Genomic DNA, 20,735 nt, shown 5'->3' on the forward strand with positions numbered 1-20,735 from the left:
GCTGACCTTCTCTGAGAAGAATAAAACCAGTAAAAGGCAAAAAAAAAAAATCAGTGTCACCAATGTTTAAAGGATACAAAATATTTCCAAACTAATAAAAACACAACCATGACCAGGTTATTCATAAGTGGCTGTGGCGTATCCTGTGAAGGTGTAGGACGACACAGTTTATGGTTTCAGTGGCATAAGCTATGACGGGAGAACCCCGGCATACTTTATGTGATCTACTCTTGAACGCTGCTCTGGCCGGGGGCTCCTCACAAATCTTCAGTCCAACACCAATGATCACACAGGGGCCTCTAAAAGGGAAAGGAGCTTTACGCAAGAAAATAAATACAATTTCCAAGCGGGTGCCTTTAAAACGCTGTATGCCCTGGCTAATGAAAACCATTGATTATGTGATTTATCTGGACAAAAAAAAAGAAATCTCAAAAGGCTGGATGACGAGTGGAGAGTGGCTGCTGCACATAACTTAAGTCTGGATGTGAAGAACTCTGCAGAGTGCATTTGACTCGGTGCACAGAGGACAGCCATGGAGTAGAAATTTGAAACGAAAAGTAATGTTTGGAAGATTTATCAAAAATTAGAAATGCTCCAATACCATTTTTTCCCTTCCCTATATGGATTCCAATACCCACACTTGCTTATCAGTCAATACAGAGTACCGAACAAATGCTAATGTGTTAAAACATAAATAAATAAATGGCAGCTGTATACTACTAGCCCATTTCTGGGTCAAGAAGCCAAATAAAAAGGGCAAAGTGGAGGTCATTCAAATAAAGTTCGAGACCATAGTGTTCTCGTACTTTGATGCTAATGTCATACACAACATCGCCAATGTTGGGAGGTTAAAGTTTATTAATAAATTGCAGGATATCGGTTTGGTGCATAGACTAACGTACTCGCAGGCACCCAATAAAAAAGCATAAATGGAAATTTTTGTATATTCAGAGCGTGCATGTGTGTGTGTGTGTGTGTGTGTGTGTGTGTGTGTGTGTGTGTGTGTGTGTGTGCAGAGTGCAACTTGGAAAGACACAAGGGACTCAGGTCTGTGCAGGACCAGATTTCTCGCCAGTGACAAAGACCCCGCTCCGTGTTTGCATGTGATAGTCTCTGAACGCAAATGGCCACTTCATCATCCTGCCTGCAATGGTATTCATCTATGAAAATAATTATCAAGGTTGTGCATGGCACACAGCTCAGGATCAGGACGCACTCGTCTCTCATCTCGCGGAAGATGGGGGGGGTTTGTCTGATTCACACAATGCACATTAATCCATCAGGAGGGGAACCATTGGCTGGTGTAATTAGTCAAAGCATGAGGGGGACCACCTCTGCCAGTCATATTCATCCGGCGCTCCATGAACAGGCGACAATGGAAGTCCTAATGATGGGGTGCTAGAGGAGGTGGACGCACGATGAAAGATACCTCGTCATCAATCGCCAATGAGAGCGCCGCCGTAACAAGAATGGAGATGTACGGCGCTTTGCAACCCCCCATACCACACACTGAGTGTGTTTCCACAAAGATGATAAATTATTCAGGGCTCATCCATCCTCCTAGGGCATCCTTGGCAGAATTTACTGAAGCACCATTCTTCAAAATAACAACAATTAAAATAACAAAGGGCCAACGTTGTGCTGTGGCTCACGCCAACCACTTGTGTAATTAGTAATTAGTTCGGTCATAAAAGGTGTCTGGAAGGCCAGCTCGTTAAGCCTGAAGTGACTGTTGTCTGATGATGAAAGTGGAGGAGAGACAATCTGACAGACGGAGTGTGTGTTCCCTAAAAATCTGGGCAAAATTTAAATATATAACACTGCACGCCTTACATGTGGGAGCTCTGAGTCTGTGTGTACTAAAGAGAATTTGTTGAGCCATACCAAGTCTTTCTAATGTAGACCACATTGACTACTGATGAAACAGAGTCCGGAAGAGTTTTATGTGAGGTAGTAAATAGTAATTACCGTCTTTTTTCTCTTTCTTTTTTAAACATCTTTTGGATGCTCTTCAGGACTCCGAAGCAGTAAATTTGAGGAAGTTTACCAACACAGAGGACGAATGGGGAAGCTCAAGTTTCAGCTTTTATGTGGCCCTGATGCTCATTCTCCCTAACCAGTTAACAAAACAGTTATGCCTTCAATTTAATAAACTCAACACAAACCATCAACACTCTTGCAAGGAGATACTTTACTGGTGGGCTCTTTAAGATCTCAATTGCGCTACTAAATTGTCCATTTACATCCAAACAGAGCAGGCGTCCAAGTAGATCTGGCATGGCGAGGTGACATACTAAACAAATGGTTTAATTGTGAGGAGTGCTCAGTATGAGAGCTGGGTCGGGATTAATGAAATGCTTATTTGGCAAAACAGCCTTCAGAAAAGTGGAGGGCCAAATGAACTACATTAACCATGTCCTCTACAGTAAACTATAGTCTGACACATGGGTGCTGCTCACCCAAATACCAAGCAAGACACACAATTATTTACAGGAATGTATAAATGCCAGATTAATACGTCAGCTGATGACTGGAATCTCATTATTTGACCCTAACTGGCATTTTAAAATACTAATCAATACAAAGTCTATCATACAGTAGGGCTGGGGGATACGGAGAACCAAACATCACTATATTTTTGAACAATATATATTGCGACAGCATTGTAGGGTTGACCATTGGTGCTTTCACAATGAGAATTTTAATCAATAATAATCAGTAATGTGGATTTAATGACTAAGTGGGTAAAGGCAAAAAATAGAAGAGCTAGAGCAGTCTGGTAGGTTCAGAAAATTACATCACTTTACTGTAATGCAGCCTTAAAAAACAGGAAAAGAACCCACTTAACGATATTATCCAAAATCTAAGACGATATCTAGTCTCATCATAACATAAAATATGGATATACTGCCCAGCCCTGTAATTCAGATGGTTGCCAAAATGCCATTGTTACTATTTTAAGATTTATACGTATACGTCTTTTGTTGTATTGACTCTTACAGTTTCCTGCTGCACGAATCCAATTTCCCTAGGGGGGTAATAAGGTTTAATCCCATCCTAAATACAATACTAATCTAGCATTAAGAAACCCTAAAATAAACAATCCCAATCCACGTTCCAAGTCACCTCTATTAATCATCACACGTTATTGGGATGATCAAATGGCCAGTTTAAACATGTTAATAGATTCTCCCTGCAGCTCCTGAAAGTTTGATAGCACTGCTATTTCTACGGCGCCACTGTTTGTCTGCTGACAAGGACAAATGACTGCCATCCATCAAGATTCAATCAGACAGGGTTGTCCAGAGAGAAGCATCACAGCTTTTTCTTTTTTTTTAACCATTTCCAGATTTAAAAAGTTTCTTTTGCTTTTAAACTGATATTAGAACAAGAAAATAATCCAATTTCCTTCTTGGTTATTTTATGTTATTTCATTTTAATTCAGCTTTTAGGGAACGTTAGAATTTACCTCTGGTGAATATGGAGATGTAAAGAAAATATTACATATTTTTGCACGGGCTTATCGTCAAAGCATTTGATATTATGTAAATGATAACATGACCTTTATCATAGCAAGCAGGACATGCGGAGCGAATATGGTTTCATATATCACCGCAAGCGCCTGCACTTGGGCACAAACAGTCATTCATAACCTTTCTGCTAAATTAATTTGGGTACAGTCAATGAGACCTGCATATGCAGAAGAGATTTCTCTCCTTGCTTATTCTATATTAATGCCAGTTCCTATTGGCAGCCCTCAAATTGCTCAAACATTGCTGCTATCCCCAAGATCATTTTGCTTTGATTTGCATAAACCATGTGTTTAGAAGAAACGGGAGAGCGGGAGTAGATTGAGGATTTGTCATGTTGAGGACTGGTTGCTTGAGCGCTGGCTCTTTGTCAAACGGTGGCAGCGATCACCTCGATGATATCTCCAGACTCAAATTAAAATGAAACAGGACCAAATACCTTCCCGCTGAAATTGTTTGGCATGATTAAGTCTTGCCGTGAAGTGATTTTCTACATGTGCATTAATGCTTATCCTTCCCGCTCCGATGAGGTTTACAGGAGACCATCTACATGTGTGTATGTTAATTCACCTCAGCTAATGTTGTTTACAAGATTCACCAGAGGTAATGTTAGGGTCACAGACCCAGCAACATTTCCATCTCATCCCCTCAAATGACAGTCCACGTGTAATTTTGTCCGTCCTTATTATCAATCACAGGATCAAGTCATTTAATTTGTCTTTTGTTAATATGAATTTAAATATCCTGCTGGACCACTGCACCAGATCTTTGATGAAGCATTTGTAAAAACTTATTTAATAAAAGAGTATGCACTTGATTAGAGAGAAAAATATAAACAAATCTTAGCTTACATGTGAGCCAAGGAATTCACTCACACTGAAACAAAGTCCATGTACACCCACATCCTTTGCTTTTATCACACTCTTGTTAACTCCCTTTTCACTGTATTTGCTGCGAACACACAAGAGTGCACACACGCTCATTACCAATACAACATAAGAACCTACCACTCCTCCCAATTAACTCCAATTTATCCAACAGCTTTCAAAAAGCGATCTGGAAAAAAAAAAAAAAAAAAAGAGGCACTGATATTGCATCTCTGCAACATCACCGGCTTGTGAGGATCAAAGTACTCCCATGGGTGGGAGGCAAAGGCTTCAGACTCCCCACAATGCAGTGCAGCCAAATGAAATAATGCAAATCGAGCCCTAATTACCACCGGCTTAGTGCGCAGCTTCCAATTAGCAGCAATTACACTCAGTGTAAATTCACCAACAAAAAGCCAGACAATTACACACTAATTACATCAGATTTCATGGGAGGTAAAAGGGAAAGTGTTGTGTTTAGTATGGCAGTAAATATTGACCAAAGACAGGAGAACATGTTGTGGAAAAAAGCTTTTTCCAATCAAATGAAAAATGTTGTGCTTGATTTTATTGTTTAATGTTAAAATAGCATCACGGCTGGCCTCATCAAAATTATCTAAGCATCAGCTACGTAATAAATAGTACACACAGACTTCCCTGCTCCATGGCTGAAGTGGTACCATCTGTATTTTTGATGAAGGGTCACATTTTTCCTGTGATTTTGACAACATGCATTTAAGGCCATTTATCACCACTACTGCGAGGTAATGAGGGCATCCACTGGACCGGAGTTGCATAATTCTGCCATTACTGGCCTATTGTAATAATCTTCTGACCTCTAGCTTTCAGAGCTGATCTTGAATGGTATGACAAATATGAACCCAACGTTTCCAGCGCACCCCAAAAGAAAAACACAGTGGAAAAGCTCAAGGTCAGCAGAGATTGAGAGTCTAAGGAGGGTTTTCTTTTTAATTTTCATCTTAAAGTTCACATTTACGACACACACGAGACCACGTTTACACCTAAAACGCCAAAACCAGAAAGACGTCTTGCATAAAAACTCACACACAAAAAAAAGTAGTTTAAAGGACATGATTTTAAACTATTTAAAAAGCAAAACATCATAAATTCCAGCTTAGTTTTTGATTCTGAAACAACACAAAAATGGCAACAAAATTAGCTGATCTATCTTGTTAGCTAAGGAGTTTACTAATACTTTATTAAAGGATAAACAATCTCCCTTAAACTCTCTACACTGTTGTGTTATGCGTCCTGCTTCAGCGTGGTGCAGGACAACAAGGCTCGGCAATCTCATCAAGCGAGGCTGTCTGCTATTCATGAGCACCTCCTCCCCTCTCTCCATCATATGGCCGTGCCCATTATACAGCACTTACAGCACAGTGTGTGTGTGTGTGTGTGTGTGTGTGTGTAGGCGTGTGTGTCAAGCGCAGCAATTCCACTGCAAGGTGATTGAGACGATCATATGAACAGAAGTCTGACTAACTATAATGGCCATGTAGTTATCTCTTCATTGGAGAAAGTGACTCGTGTTATCGAACAGAAAAAAATAAGGGAAACAAAAAGCATCGCCTCTGACAAAATCTGTTTTGAATTTTAAATACAGTCTTTTTCAGTGATTTATTAGGTTGCTCATATTGGGAGTTTTGTTTAGTTTAATACGGCTTCACAGCTCATGAACATCAGACATTATACTGTACCTTAGAGCCAGAATTTTTCATATGATCATATTGTTTGTTTTACTCTGCTTATAGTATAATTAGATTTTCTGCAGGAATATAGAAAACATTGTGAAATCTGCTTTTGGTTCTTATTCTAATTCTGTTTTCTGTTCCTAAAACCTTTCTTCTGTCGAGTGTGTTTATCTATAAATTGTTATGAGTTGCAACTGCTGTTACACAAACTCCCTGCAGATTGAATAAATCTGTCCCTCCATCATCATTAATATCAGCTCTTAACATCACGAATCTTACACGTTGAGCTCTCCTGGTCTGATCCTCTTAGGGTGGTGCTGAACTTGCACCCAGACACTAGGATGGGGGTCGGTGTAAAGTAAATCTACGGCAAGAATACAAGCTGAAGATCTACGAGACTACAGGATGATCCTCAGTCTTCCTCTCTCGTCAGCGGGGACGCTGGTGTTTTATGTGTCCCTTTTTTCCTGCTTTAGTTGCACAAGAAAGAGCTGAATTCTAAAGATAAAGGCAATTTTTTGGCAAATGGTGAAAGTAGCGAAATAAATGACCTGCTGGTACCATGGTGTAATTACAGTGGCTGGAAGCATACCAATCTATCACGAGGACGAGGGAGGGGGGGCTGACACGCTGCAAAGGGGTTAGTCAAAGGAGATAGCCTTTGACTAACTACTGGCCCCGGACAATCGATACTCTGCAGATATTGCACCCGGGGAGAAAGGAGGGAAAAAAGCCCTAAAAACTTCCCAAATGGCTTTTCATTCAGATATTGATCAGCACCCTTTTATCATGACCTTGCTCCACCAAGGCCATATACTTTCTTAAGGGTATATGAAACTCATAAATCTGAGAGTTGCTACGGAGTCACACTGGGCTGTGCGCAGCGAGGCAGGGAGGTAGGATGGTGTAATTGGTCTTTCTGGGATGGCGGCCCTCTTTCATTCTTCATAACAAGGATTCCATTACATCTCTGAGCTGCTAGGAGGAGGATGAACAATACTGATGGTGCAAAAATACGAGGAAGCGGGTCTGAGAGATGTAAATGGTTTAGGGTAAATTGGTTAAACTGAAAAGCTCTTGTCGATTCTAACCTTCAGTTTTGGTGACACACTACAGCAACCTGTCACTGTGCATATAGTCAGTACTTTGACGCAGTGATTCAAAGGGTACATCTGAGGCACTTCTGCAGATGTTAAGGCTACGTGGAAAGTTTCGAGAGCAAAAAAATATATTAGATAAAAAATGTATTTTACATATTTGTGTTTGCAAATATTGCTATATTTTAAATTGATGTATGGCTGATCTTAAAGCTGAAGTGCTGGACTTTTACATATGAAAAAATCTCAAATTAAAGTCCCTATCGAATGAGGTCATACAATGGCGTTCAAGCCTATCGCCGCTGTATTTCTTAACATACCAGAGTTTTGGTATTGGGTGTCTCTGGCAACCTTCCCCCAGGCGTTAGAATTATTTTGATGTTGTTGTCTTTTTCTGTTTGGCACTGCTTTTCATTTTGTTTTCTCAATGCTTCATCTGTATGTGCGTGCTTCTGATGCTTCTTCTGATACCATACTATCTATGCTGACACTTTGAAATAAGGTTTTATTTTTTAAAGAAAAGTAGGAGAGACCATAGCAATGGAGCAGCAGCTATGGTTGAAGCTATGTGGGAAAATTCTCCGAAGTTTCAGATGAACTAGAGACCATTTTGTGATGAGATCACTCCAGCCACGATACAGCAATCCACGACTTCAAGCCAACGTTGGCCAGGGGCGTAAATTGTTTCTTACATCCACTTCCTACACCCTCTACTTTTGCTCCCTTGCTCAGACCACACCCAATTTCGAACTAGCGTTTTATTTCAATCTTAACTGCACACTTAAAGTTTCGTTACTGCATCTTGCATTGTTTCAAAGTTATTGCGTTGACAAAAATACGTCCTCAGACAGACAGACACCTGCTAAAATACTCAGAGGGCCTTTTGTGGTAGTTTCTGCTACAACTAGTATCAATAGTACGACATTTGGCCATGATGACACACACACACATTTAAAACAATAGCTAAAAGTTAGATAAATGGTTGAAATTTCCACCTTCTACAAGAAACTTGACCAGATCTATCAGATCTATACAAATGGATACAAAATTTAACCAAACAATACCACACTACAAACTCTACACGTCTCATCAGACATCACGGAACAAATTAATTATTCCCCATTACATTCAGTGTTCGACCCAGATGCACTGTGGCTACTTACACCAAACTCTGATTAAACAGTTTGACAGACTGAGAGACAAAAGAGTTCCTCGCCCTGTTCAATCTGGCCTGTGGGACTCTAAATCTTCTGTGAAAGCTGATCATATTCAAATAAAATGTGAGAGGGGTTGGACGTGATATCACCAGCCAGAGACAACATTCGGGATTTGGAACATGAAAGGTGCCGTCAAAACTAAATCTATAAATAATGAAAAAAATAATTTCATCATTTCCACAACAATGATTAAAAGCACCAGATTTTACTGAACCACTCGCCTTTTTCTTGTCATTTTAAATGATCCACTGAGTGTAATTTTTTGAGTCCTGGTCTACACGGCAACACTTAACCATGCTAACATATGGACATCATCAGCTGTTAATATGTTCCACCATGACATTTTGTTACTGTTCCTTACAGCCCCAGCCACTGTACTGTATATACAGTGGAGGTAAATGTTATCATTAAGGCTATATTCTAATTCATATCCATGAGCCAGACTGCACGGTAGGGCCATTCGTGGCACGTTATTTTATGTAACTGATGGAACGCGAGCCTGTCAAACTCCAACAGTCTCCCCAGAGATTTAAGGAACATCCTTTTTTGTCTCCCGTCACAACTTTTCTGTCCCAGACACATGTCACGGCGCATGATTAATGAGGTGGAGGGTTTCGCGTTAAACCCGTTTAAGGACTCTGGTGCTGAAGATCCCTGTGTGATACAAAGAGTCTCGTTTACAGAAAGATGAACGTAACTGAGGGCAAGCTTTCATTGCTTCATGCAGTATGTTTATGCTACATGTTTATGACTGTATCGAGGCAGATGGATGACCAAAACTTGAGCCACCAGCTAATTGGTTTTGAAGTAGTCGGGACCTGGACTAAAGGAAACAACTGTCTCTGCCTGGGATGAGACGGGAGCTGCGGACTGCTACAGCTGCCACTGCTCAGCACATCAGGTCATGTTTGTGTTTAGACTGCAAGTATTTATAAGCAAACCAAAAGCTATTATCAGTTATAAATGACCAGTTAAATACTGTACAAAGTGATGGACGTTTTTTCAATGTAAAGAAGGGTTCTCTTTAGAGATTATCTGCCTCAGACGTGATTTAACAGCCATCCTGATTTCATTTAAGTGATTTTTTTTTTACTGTAAAATTTGATTAGAAACAAAAGGATACGCTACAAAGATTAGAATATAAATAATAATTAATTCCCATGTAGAAACGTGGATAGCAGAAATGAATCCAATTGGAAAATCTGCTGTATAAATCCGAATCAGGAAAGAATCCAGCTGCAGTGTTTATTCTATTCCCAAATACAACAAAGGCAATCTGATGGTCAGATAAGTCAGCAGCTGCAGAGTTTTCCATCCAGCAAACAAGACACGCTCTCAACCTTTTACATACACATTTGTGCAATCACTCAGCACTATGGTTTGGTGTATACTGCAGCTATAGAGGAAAGGATGTGGGGAAAAAATGTCCCTGTCTTGTCTTTGTCTCCATCTTAACTTTTGATGCTTCAGTAACAAATATCTCTCTCTCATCCTCCGCTCCATCCATCTCCCCTCTCCCTCTCTCTGTCGGTCTTCCTGCCCCTCTCGTGTCACGCATTTCCGAGAGTCAGTGTACTCTAAACAGTTATGTTCTTGTTTCCTATGGTTATAATCTCCATTGACGTGCTGGAGTCCCATTTCCTTTTTCAGCTCTGCGTGCACAGCAACAGCGCAGCCGTAATGTACAGCGTGTCCATAAAACATGCACGCAAGGCAGCGTAGACATTGTGCAGACCTCGGCTTTAACACATGCATTACATTCAGTATTATGTATCATAATTGTGATTTAAGTCTGGAACGAAAGCATACAAGGAGAGATGAATCGGGCTGCCGCTGTTTCTCATGCAATCATTTATTTAAAAAAAAAAAAAAAGCTATGTGAACATGAACGTCCTCAAAGTGGTAAGCAAAACTCCCTGGTATGTTCTGAGCTTAACTAATGGATACTTGGAGGTTGATACAGTTGCAGTCCAGAAGAGGCTCATGGAGTGGGACAAGGCCAATTAGGACTACAGGACAATGAGCAGTAGAGCTGCAGTTACATGGTTGATTAACTGATAAACAGAAAAACCCAATTATTCCATCCAGGGTGTCCGGCACATTCAGTTATTTGTCGAGGCCCACCACAATATCATCATTTGCCTCCACATATTGGTTTTCTATTTTTGGAGCTGGACTGTTCATGAGGTGCACTGTTGGAACATGTTTACCGTTTGGTTATTCAGAGCACCTCACTCTTGGAGCACAGAGCGTACTCTGGACACAGACAGAGCAGCAGAGTGCCAAGAACAGTAACAGTAGGATTTATGGGGATCTATTAGTAGAAATTGAATTTAATGTTGTGTTTTCGTTAGCTCAGACTGAGCCCTTTATATCTACATGGGGAGTGGATCCTCCATGTAGGACGCCATGTTGCACTGCCATGTTTCTACAGTAGCCCAGAACAGACAAACCAAACACTGGCTCTAGAGAGAGCCTTTGACATTTTTCGTTGTCTGAAGGCCGCCGTAGTTTTTTTGACATACTTGGAAAGACGGGTGAGAGCTAAGGTACACACTGCTCCTTTAACCTTCCCTTAATTCAGTGGTTCCCAACTGGTCTAGCCATGGGAACCAGACTTCTCCTTAGTCATTAGTTCAAGGACCACACAGTTGAATATATTCAGCATCATACTTGTGTTTGGCCATGTCATCAAGCTTGTTTGCTGCCTCTGTCAAGTAGCTGTCTGTTAGTTACTACACAGCAGGAAACAGCACTTCAAAATAAAAGCTCTGTGCTCTGTACTTCAAAATATATAGTGTGTTTTTTACAAACTTGACATGTTTGCGAGTCACTTTTGGTCCATTCAGAATGGGCCGGTGACCAACTTTTGGACCGCGACCCATCAGTTGGGAACCACTGCCTTAATTCATGTAAAAATTAGAACACTACAGCTCTCATTGACGTGTTGACTATTGTCTTTTCAAGCCACTTTAGATGAAACCAGTGGTCCATTGCTGGGTCTAAGATGTGTAATGGCAGCAACAGAAAGTTTGCTTTTACCTCTGATCTTATCAGTTCTGACTGATCCTCCACCTGTGCTGCATTTACAGACCCACAAAAACTTCCAAATTCAGAGAGGGGACACAGATCACAAAGGGAATTATTATGTAGTGCTGTGATTCATGTCAAATCAAATTAATTAATTAGAGCTTTTTAAAATATTGTCACAGCTTGACATATTGCATACACATATACCTTTGATTTGAGAGCATTTTTTAGGGGTTGTCAAAACAAACTTGAAACATTTTTTAAATGTTTAAGTCATTATCAAGGAAAAACATTCACTGGTTCCAGGTTTTTAAACGCGAGGATTTGCTGCCTTGCGATATATATCTTTAGGCATGTGTACCATCAGATATAACAAACAACTTAAACATGCTGAGATTAGTTGTAGAAAATTGCGATGGGCATTTTGAAGTACTTTCTCTGTTTTACAGACAAAACCATGAATCGATTTAAAATAACACAAAGATTAACTGATAAAAGAACCGTTAGTCGCGGCCCTAATTTGAAGCACAGATTAGGAGAGGTGCATGAACAAGAAAGTAGGAACTGGAGATGGACATTTGATTCATCACATTCTACACTGACGAGCTGAAACAATTAGTTGATTAATCTATTATTTAAAAATTAATTAACAACAATTTTGAAAACCTCAATTAATTACAAATTAACAAAAGATGAATTATTTGTGTCCTTATCAAGCCTGAACGCCAAACTATCATCAGTTCTAGCTTGATTGCTGCTTTTCTCTGTTTTGTATCACTGTTAATTAAATTATTTTGAAACCAGCCATTTTAGATGTTGGGCTGTGGAAAATTAGGAGGGCATTTTTCACTATTTTATAACATTTTACAGCCCAAACAATAGATAATCAAAAGATTAACTTAAAATGACAACATGTTAGCTGCAGCCTTAGCAACAGAAAACGTATATAGCGCTTGCTCTGCACTTATTCTGTCTGATGGGGATATTGTGTAAGGGAAGGGATATTTCCTTCTTAAAGGAACACTTAAATATATATATATATATATATATATCTCAAGCGGAAAGAAAGAACCCTCCTCAGTATATTGTGCAGACACCATTTCACACCATTTTCTGTATCATTAGTGGATACAAAGGAAAAAGCTTTCTGTGAACGTTCTGCTCCGGCTTCTTTCCTTCAATAGCGTGCTGGTGAAATGACACAGCACAAGATAAAATAGTAATGCTAATATCAATAGTTTGTCCATTACAGGTCAGCTAACTGTCCAGCGGAACAGTTACAAAGCTGTTCGTTTTCGATCTCACAAGGCCGATCAATACGGGGGCATACTGTTTCAATTTTGCCGGCATTGATTTTCTCTATAACACTCCAACCCTAAAGCATTCGTCTTTCTGAAGGAAGGAAGATTTGATTTACTGAAGAAAAATTGGAGTGCACATCACAAAGATTTTTTGCCGGGCAGGAGTGTGACATGCCAAAAGATGGATGTCCCTTGGCTGGGAAGCCTCTAGCCTAAGGGCGTCCATTAGAGCAGTGGTGCTGCAGAAAATGAGCTGCTTATATGAGGGAGGAGGAGCAGAGGGAGAGGAGTTGGTGCTCGAGGTGTGTGTGTGTGTGTGTGTGTGTGTGTGTGTGTTTTGGGGGGTACAAGGTGAGGATTGTTGGAATAAACCAGGAATAAAAAAGGTGATACAGCTCTGAGAGAAAAGAGTAGACAAAGTAGGAGTGTAGCGATTGCCATGGAGTATACCTAAACCTCTGCATCTTGAATAATGTTTCCATTTGCCTCACACAGAGTGGCTACATTAGCAGATTGTCAACAGCAGCCTTGGATATAAAGTGTGCACTGCTTCTACATCATCACACTTCAACCTTTTTTCAGCTGCAGCCACCTTCCTTTTACTTCCCCCGCTTCCTGCATCCAGAGTGAATTTCCATGGTACATTAGTCAGCCTATTAGAATGCAATAAAGAGAAGGTATGAGAAGGGAAAAAGAGGAGAGTAGTGTGAGTCCCCGGAGACTGTGAGTTGGCGTTCTCCATCATCTGCCCTCATCTCCCCTCTCTGTCCGTCGACTTTGTCTAGGTGTCATATACATGAAAGATGATTCCTGACCCAAATAAACACTGCAGCAGTCTGGATGCTCAGTGGACCCGAGCTCAAAGAAAGGTGGGGAAAAAACTGGAGAGATGAGGTGAGGAAAAAAATGACATCTGCCAGTTGTTTCATTTGTGGCTATCTTGCGAGCTGTTCATTTACTTTTTTCCACTCCCTTAAAAAGACAGCAGGCTGGCATGTTGTACACCTGAGTCTCGAGGCACTGGGACAGAAATGTATGGATGAACAGGTAGTCGCCCTATCTGTCTGGCTGTGGATCTGTCTATGCCTTGACACTAGATGACAGACAAGGGCACAAAAACGATAGATACTGCTTCTGTCTGGTGGAAGGAATCCTCCCTGGACGCCCGGTGATACAACTGAAGTAGATAGCGAAACAAGAAAGAGCAAAAGGACAAGGAGTGGGAGAAAAGGAGAGAAGAAATTGTATGTTGTGACGAAGAGCAAAGAAGAGAGAGAGAGAACCGCAGACGAAGCAGGGGAATGGAAAAGGGAAAATCACCTAACACCTCTTCTCTCCAGAGGCCAGGGCCGCTGTAAGCTGGATATTAAGACACAAATTGCATTCAGGCGGGTCACACTGTGTCAGAAGATATTAGATGCCTGCCGTGAGGAAACAACAATTCCCATCAGCTTGTGAGAAAATAATATTTTCATTTTCAGACTCTTTATTGAATGGAAACTTTGGGGAATACGTTTTTATGGCGTGTGAGCAGGCAAGCTCGGATTTTACACCCAAGCAACAAAAGGTCGTAATCATAGCTGCGTATTGTCTTTGTGTTCCTGGATTTCATTTTCACAGCTGGAAAAAGGTTGCATGGTTTCATTGTGTGTATCCGTCCTTCCCCTGCCGTTTGTACTTACAGGCAGGGATGGTGCTGCACCCCACGTTTTGTTGTTGTGTGTGGAATTAGGGATTGAGCATGTCTTATATAAAGACGCCTGCAGGTATGCAGGTGTGCCTGGGAGTTTTTTTTCTGTGTCCATCTTTTCCTTTACTTGCTCTGTTTCTGGGTTTTGCAACACCAGATGTTTCTCCTATGCCCGCATACCACAGGCTCTGGTGCGAAGCTGCACCACCTGACCTTCACAGTAATTGACCAAAAATATTGATGTAATGGCACAGGACTGATTGTGATTTATTAAAAGAGCGCTGCACTCCAAGGCCCAGTGCCAATGGCTCCCTGCGCCCATCGGCAGCCATTAGGAAAGCCATCAATAGCACAACGGCATAAAGGGCCGGTAATGGGGGACTTTTCTGGCCAGGGCTCGTAGAACACAATCTCCATAGTAAATAGCTTTGTGTGAGTACACATGGAGACTAATAGAAAGAAAGAGGTGGAAGGCAGGGAGATGGGATCAAGGAAAGAAAAATATGACAAATAATACACCATATCCTGATATACGAGAAAGAAAAAAAAAAAAAAAAAAGGAAAGAAAACAAAGGCAGCCGGAGATAGACTCCTGATCCAATAGCAAACTAACCCTCGCTAGACGAGTCTCTGGAGAGTTGGTTCAGCCTAACAAGCGTGAGCCAGCGGCCGTCTCTCCAGCTCACCATTACACACTACCTGCACAAACAGCCATCATTAGGGAATAGCTGCATTGGATTCTGCTGCCTATTTGGCGAAACCAACACAGAGGATAGGGTTCCCTCTGTTCTTAATGGGAGCAGAGCTGTTTAAATGGCTTGCATCTCTCTCTCTCGAGCCAATGCATCATTCAACCCACAGCTGACATTTTCACCTTTGCAAATCTAATTTAATCAAAGCAATGAGTATTGGGGGGATGAGAAAGATTATGATGAGATTAAAACCATTACAGTGGTTTGAATAATTTTCAAGGCTGAGAAAATTACATGCTGTGAACACAGTTCATAAAAAAACAAAACAGGTGCATCCTCTTAATTAAAGGCTTTTCTATACATTGTCTCTCTATGCTATCCTCGCTTGTGGGGAATTAAACTTAATTGTGATAAAACATCAGCGGATTATTTGTCATTTTTATGTTTACAAGAAAAATATACGCAAACAGCTGCCATGTACAAAAAAACAGATTAAACATGTACAAAATGTAAAATGCATTATGTGTGTGTATATCTTTATAAAGCTGAGCAAAGACATCGTCAGCATCACCACAGAATTCTTCCCCCTACTTTGATCAATTTTACAAGCTAAAGTCTAATAACGATCTTATTTGAAAGTGAAATGACAACTTCCAGAATGAGCACAGTTATCAAGCTCTGGTTCAGACTTTTGTTTTACCTTGCGGAAGAGCTCCCCCAGGCTCCATGTTTGTCAGTCAGGATGTTGACTATCTTCTGGATGAGCTGTGTGGCTGTCACATGGTCGCGGTACTTGGCCGCTCGGATCAGGTGGTCGCACATTTTCTCCTCATCCCTCTTCTCCGCTGCGTACTGAGCACAGTTCGACTGGGAGGGAAAGAGAAAAGATGCATTATACATTCTGCCAGTGAAGGTGTATGTTGTAAAGGCATGCACAAATGTGTCAAGAGACCGATTTATACAGCATATATATATTATAATTCGTGCTCGTATCTTGTAGCATATATACGGCAAAACAGGTCTATAGGAAGGTATAACACAGACAGTGTTTTCACATAGAGAAACTCTACTCTGAGTAGAACCAAATGAAAAGCATAGGGTCATTTCTGTCCTCGTGTCATGTTGATTAATAACAGTGGACACGTATTTACTAATGCCCTCCGGCACACCAAATCACACGATACCCACATTGCACAGGGAGGACATTTTTCTCTGTCGGAATTTGTTATCAGAATGGGCCTTTGAACTCTGCAGCGATGGGAAAAGTAAAACACCTTCTGAAAATAACAGCTATAATTTGAAACAGTGTTTTGATTTCCAATCTCTGTTTCAGAATCAATTTCAATTGCAAACGCTCGGCTTAGTTTGAAAGTGCTGTTTCAAAGTGATATACTTATTGAAGGTGAGCATAAGGAAAGGGACGGGGAAAAACATGTGCTATGTATAGTAACAGCTAGCCATACAGGCTTGCATCGATGCATTTCTATTTTCCTCTGCGTGTTCTCAGTGAAGCAACTAAAGCAAATGGCTGCAGTGTTAAGAAGAAAAGCTTATTCAATTATTAATGCTGCTTCAGCTGTATATTGCTGTCCTGATCAAATTAACCTTAAACTAACCCACTGGTATTAATCCAGATGCATGGCTGAACAAATGCAACCTGCTCTCCCGAAGTTACCAGTAAAGCGCTTTATAATGGGTCCTCCTCTTCAATTTGAACGACAACATTTCATATCTGACAGAAAATCTATAGGTATAAATCACATTAGCGGGGCTTTTCTGCAGGCCACCGGGCCTTAATTATCAATCTATGTCTCTTTGTGTGGCATTAAAGTGGGCCTTGACCTTCCAGCATGATGACCTGGGAAAAAGCGAAATAAAGGGAGTACAGAGAGGGAATTTTCAGGTAAGTGCTTGAAATTTTCAACCGGAGAATGCTTTGCTTCTCTGTGGGGTGTAAGTGTGAGTGTGTGTGTGTGTGTGAGTGTGTGAGTGTGTGTGTGTGTGTGTGTGTGTGTGTGTGTGATGCATGTCCATTAATCTTGATCAGTGGAACTGAAGGCAAGCAGGAATTGGGACAAGCAAAAGACTGGACCAAAGGGAGAGACTAAGAGGATGGTGTTAAAAATGCCACAATTCTAGTTATACTAGGGCTGCACAATATGAGTAAAATATGCGACAACTTTGTCAAAAATGGCAATGTCAGTATTACTTGCGATAAATAAAGAGCTATTAAAGTGTACACAGTTCTTGACTCAGACTTGCACAGTACCTGTGCTGGTGCGGACTGTTCTCATGCACTGTTTGTACATTTTCCAGAAAAAAGTAATGCACCAAATATCGTACATATCCTACGTAATCATGGGCCAGTATTTTGTGTATGACCCATGTATTTGGCAAGGCTGAGATCACGTGAGCAATGAGCTGACAGCAGCAAAAAAAGGACGAGGCTGGTTGGAGTAGTGGATGGGTCAAAAAACACAGGACTTTCTCTCTGGACTATCCCCGGGGAGGACAGCAAGTAAGCTTTGAGTCATGTTTCTTTTCCTAACCCTAACCTCAGTAACCTCACTTGCCTAAACCTAATCTCCGTAACTTTACAATTAATGCATAACTTTATGTTGAGGGCCTAACGTCATTTGTAGGCCGCTAATCCATAGGTTATCATATGAATTGTTGTATGAGGATTCGCTGGCTTGTGCCAAGTCGTCTCTCCTGTATCCAAAATATTGCCAGACAAAGTATATGCTTGGTTTTTAATGGACCAGTTCCTCTCTGGCATTCGCACATTAATCGGCACTTATCTTGTCACATTTTACGGCAGGACTAGTCGAAAACACCTCACTAGCATGCATGCAGCTCTGCCTGAGACGATGCCTAACAGTGGGGGCTCTGTCTGATTGGCCAGAGAGGTAACTGCATGGCACTTATCAGACAAATAGCACGAACAGACAGAATGTAATTTAATACATTGTGCAATACTGCAGACTTTCATTATGTGTTCATCATGTGACTTGATATCATGATGACAGTTAAAAAAATAAAGACATATTTTGCAGCCCTAAGTTACACTCAGCATTAAAAAAAAGCATTAGATGCTGTATATTAAACAAAAAACAATATTCTAATGTGGAACAACAGAAGCACTTCCTCAGAAAAATGCACACACAATTACAAAGATGATCCATTTTGCCAAAATAAATGCTGATGTGGATTTCCGTCCTTTACACAGATATAAGTAGCATGCCTATAAAGTCCATTTCCATCTGCCCCCGTCTGAGACATGTAAAGTCTGCAGTACTAATCAACAGTGCTGGGTTCAAACTCATAACCATAAACAAACACTTCATCACCTGTGTGTTGAGCCTGCCCAAACACCCAAACCCTCCATGCTGTAATGGGATTTTCTCATATCCGAAGCCAAAGTCGACTGCAGGAGTAAAGGCCAAATTCACAGACTCACCCCTAAAATAACAACCAAAAAAGCTGAGCACATCAGTAGTGCCATTAAAACCCAATGTTGGGTTCGCTTGTAAGTGGAAAAGACAAGTCACTGTTAATTCCCGGGGTCATTCCGTTGATGTGAAGTCAGAGAATATGCGGGGGTATTATGAAGGACTTATTATGTTATGTTATTATGAAGGTTAAAGCGAATAACTAAATCTCCCAGTTGGCACCATCCTGCATTCACTTCCATCCAGGTCTGCTGACAGGATAAAGGGCAGAAACTAAAAAAAGGAGCATTTGGGGTATTTTTAAACAAACTGTTCTTTCTTTCCTTTCAAGGAATGTTGAGGAAACATAAGAAGCAAATTAAAAGTATCTGTTCCTGCTTGCAATTACAAACATGCCTCTTTTGGAGTGACTGAAGTGGTCAGTGTGCATATTTTGACAAGAAAACAACCATAAAAATACATACAAAGAGACAAGCACTTCCATTTACCAAGTTAAAGCGATACAGCTGAAGAAACGTGGCGGTAGACGCCGTGCCTCTGTTAGCTTCCTACCCAGACAGCCACCAGGGCACAACTTGCTGGCAGTAAGACCGTTATGACTTGCGACACTGTAATCATGGGCAGCACCTTCCATTACATGGCCTGGCTGACAGGGTCGCCCGGCGCGAGTGCCTGGCTCTGCCGGAGGAGACAGCTTGGTGAAGACGAAATGATAATGGCTGGCATTAATCGAGTCAATTACACTGAGTCGTGTCTCCCACAATTCATCAACAGTTCAAATAAATAACTATGGATGTGTGTTGGAGTTTGGAGAGGAAATGGGCTGCTGGGGAAGTGACTGGGGAGTGGAAAGAACAGTAATCATCTCGAAAATCACATAATGGTAGAAAATGGCAATATGCACATACAGACAAGTCTTTGAAATACATGCATTTTAATCACATTACTGAACCTGTTTTTGAGCCAGAGGATAAAACAGCCTGTTAGCCTGTTGCTAAAAATTGTTGTTGTGGTTAACGTTGCCAGGCAGTCATGTTTTTACCGTGCTGATTCTACAAATAATAAGCAGGGAAAACGAGGAGATGAGTTTCGCAGTGTTGTAACAGTGTCAGCCTTATCTAAATGCTGTAGTTGTTGTCAGATGATGCCTCGGCTCCCCTCCTCCTCTCCCTCGCTGGGTTGAGAGGGTTAACCAGTATAATAGGCTGGAGAATGGAGGCTCATTACAAGATATCAGCCCTATGTTTATCAATTAGAGTGACAGAGGAAGGTCTAGTGGTGTTGCCGTGCCACAGCAAGCCTTCAACACGCCGGCTGACAAAAACAGGGTCTCAAGGTTCTGTTGGAGAACAGGAGGAAGAAACAAAACCAGCAGAGATGTTATTAAAGCGCTTGATTTGCAATCTCTTGACATTGGTGGCACATCAGGGCTACACACTCTCCAAGGCTGGGCTATCGCTCTGAGAGAATCTCCAATTTCTCACATCCGTCGACAAGCACTCCCAGAGGGTTTCATTTACAAACGGGCAGAGAAACTGTCCAGACGAAGCCGAGACATCAGGCTTGTCCTTGTCTGGTATCAAAGAATGCAAATATACTACAAATAAATTCCTCCTGGAACACAATGGAGGGTCTAGGGAGACAAGAGGATGAAATGAGAAAGGAGGATGGGGGTCGCTAAACAAAAGTAGATGCTGAACACAGTCCAGCAATTGGTTTCAAAGAGATTCTCTTGCACTTGATCTCTTGGCCTCGAGTTTTCAAATTGCAACATAAAATGTCACCAGGGGAATTCAGACAATGGGCGAGGGAAGAAACGAGTGAAAGGAAGAGGAGGGGGAGAAAAATGAGGGCTTAAAAGTACAATGGCGAACAAAAGTCACCAAATGACAATGCCTGACAGCCACTTCAATTCTGAAATGATGCCCCTGTCATGCCGTGCTCCCAAGTATTGATTTTTTTCCTTCTCTTGGAGCACAGGAGGAAAAAAAATAATCTAATCCAGTTGAAACAGATCCCTGCTGCTGGCACCGGCCCACTGCTAGCGGCCATCAAGGTTAACGCAGGCGCAACACTTATCAAAGTATCTCTCCCCTCCTTCCCCCCCCCCCCCCCCCCCCCCCCCCCCCCCCCACTGTCTGTGGCTGA

General features: G+C 41.3%; 1 protein-coding gene across 6 annotated transcripts in view; it reads right to left on the bottom strand.

The window, feature by feature from the left end:
- The window catches only part of lrba (LPS responsive beige-like anchor protein), a 237,930-nt gene that overhangs the window by 97,823 nt on the left and 119,372 nt on the right, over positions 1-20,735 (bottom strand). For all 6 annotated transcript variants that reach the window (XM_050044707.1, XM_050044706.1, XM_050044705.1 and 3 more), the window contains exon 36: positions 15,836-16,002. In XM_050044707.1, coding sequence (XP_049900664.1) covers positions 15,836-16,002 — 167 coding nt within the window. The remainder of the gene's footprint in view (positions 1-15,835; positions 16,003-20,735) is intronic.

Source organism: Epinephelus moara, chromosome 5, assembly GCF_006386435.1.
Source record: "Epinephelus moara isolate mb chromosome 5, YSFRI_EMoa_1.0, whole genome shotgun sequence".
NCBI lineage: Eukaryota > Metazoa > Chordata > Actinopteri > Perciformes > Serranidae > Epinephelus > Epinephelus moara.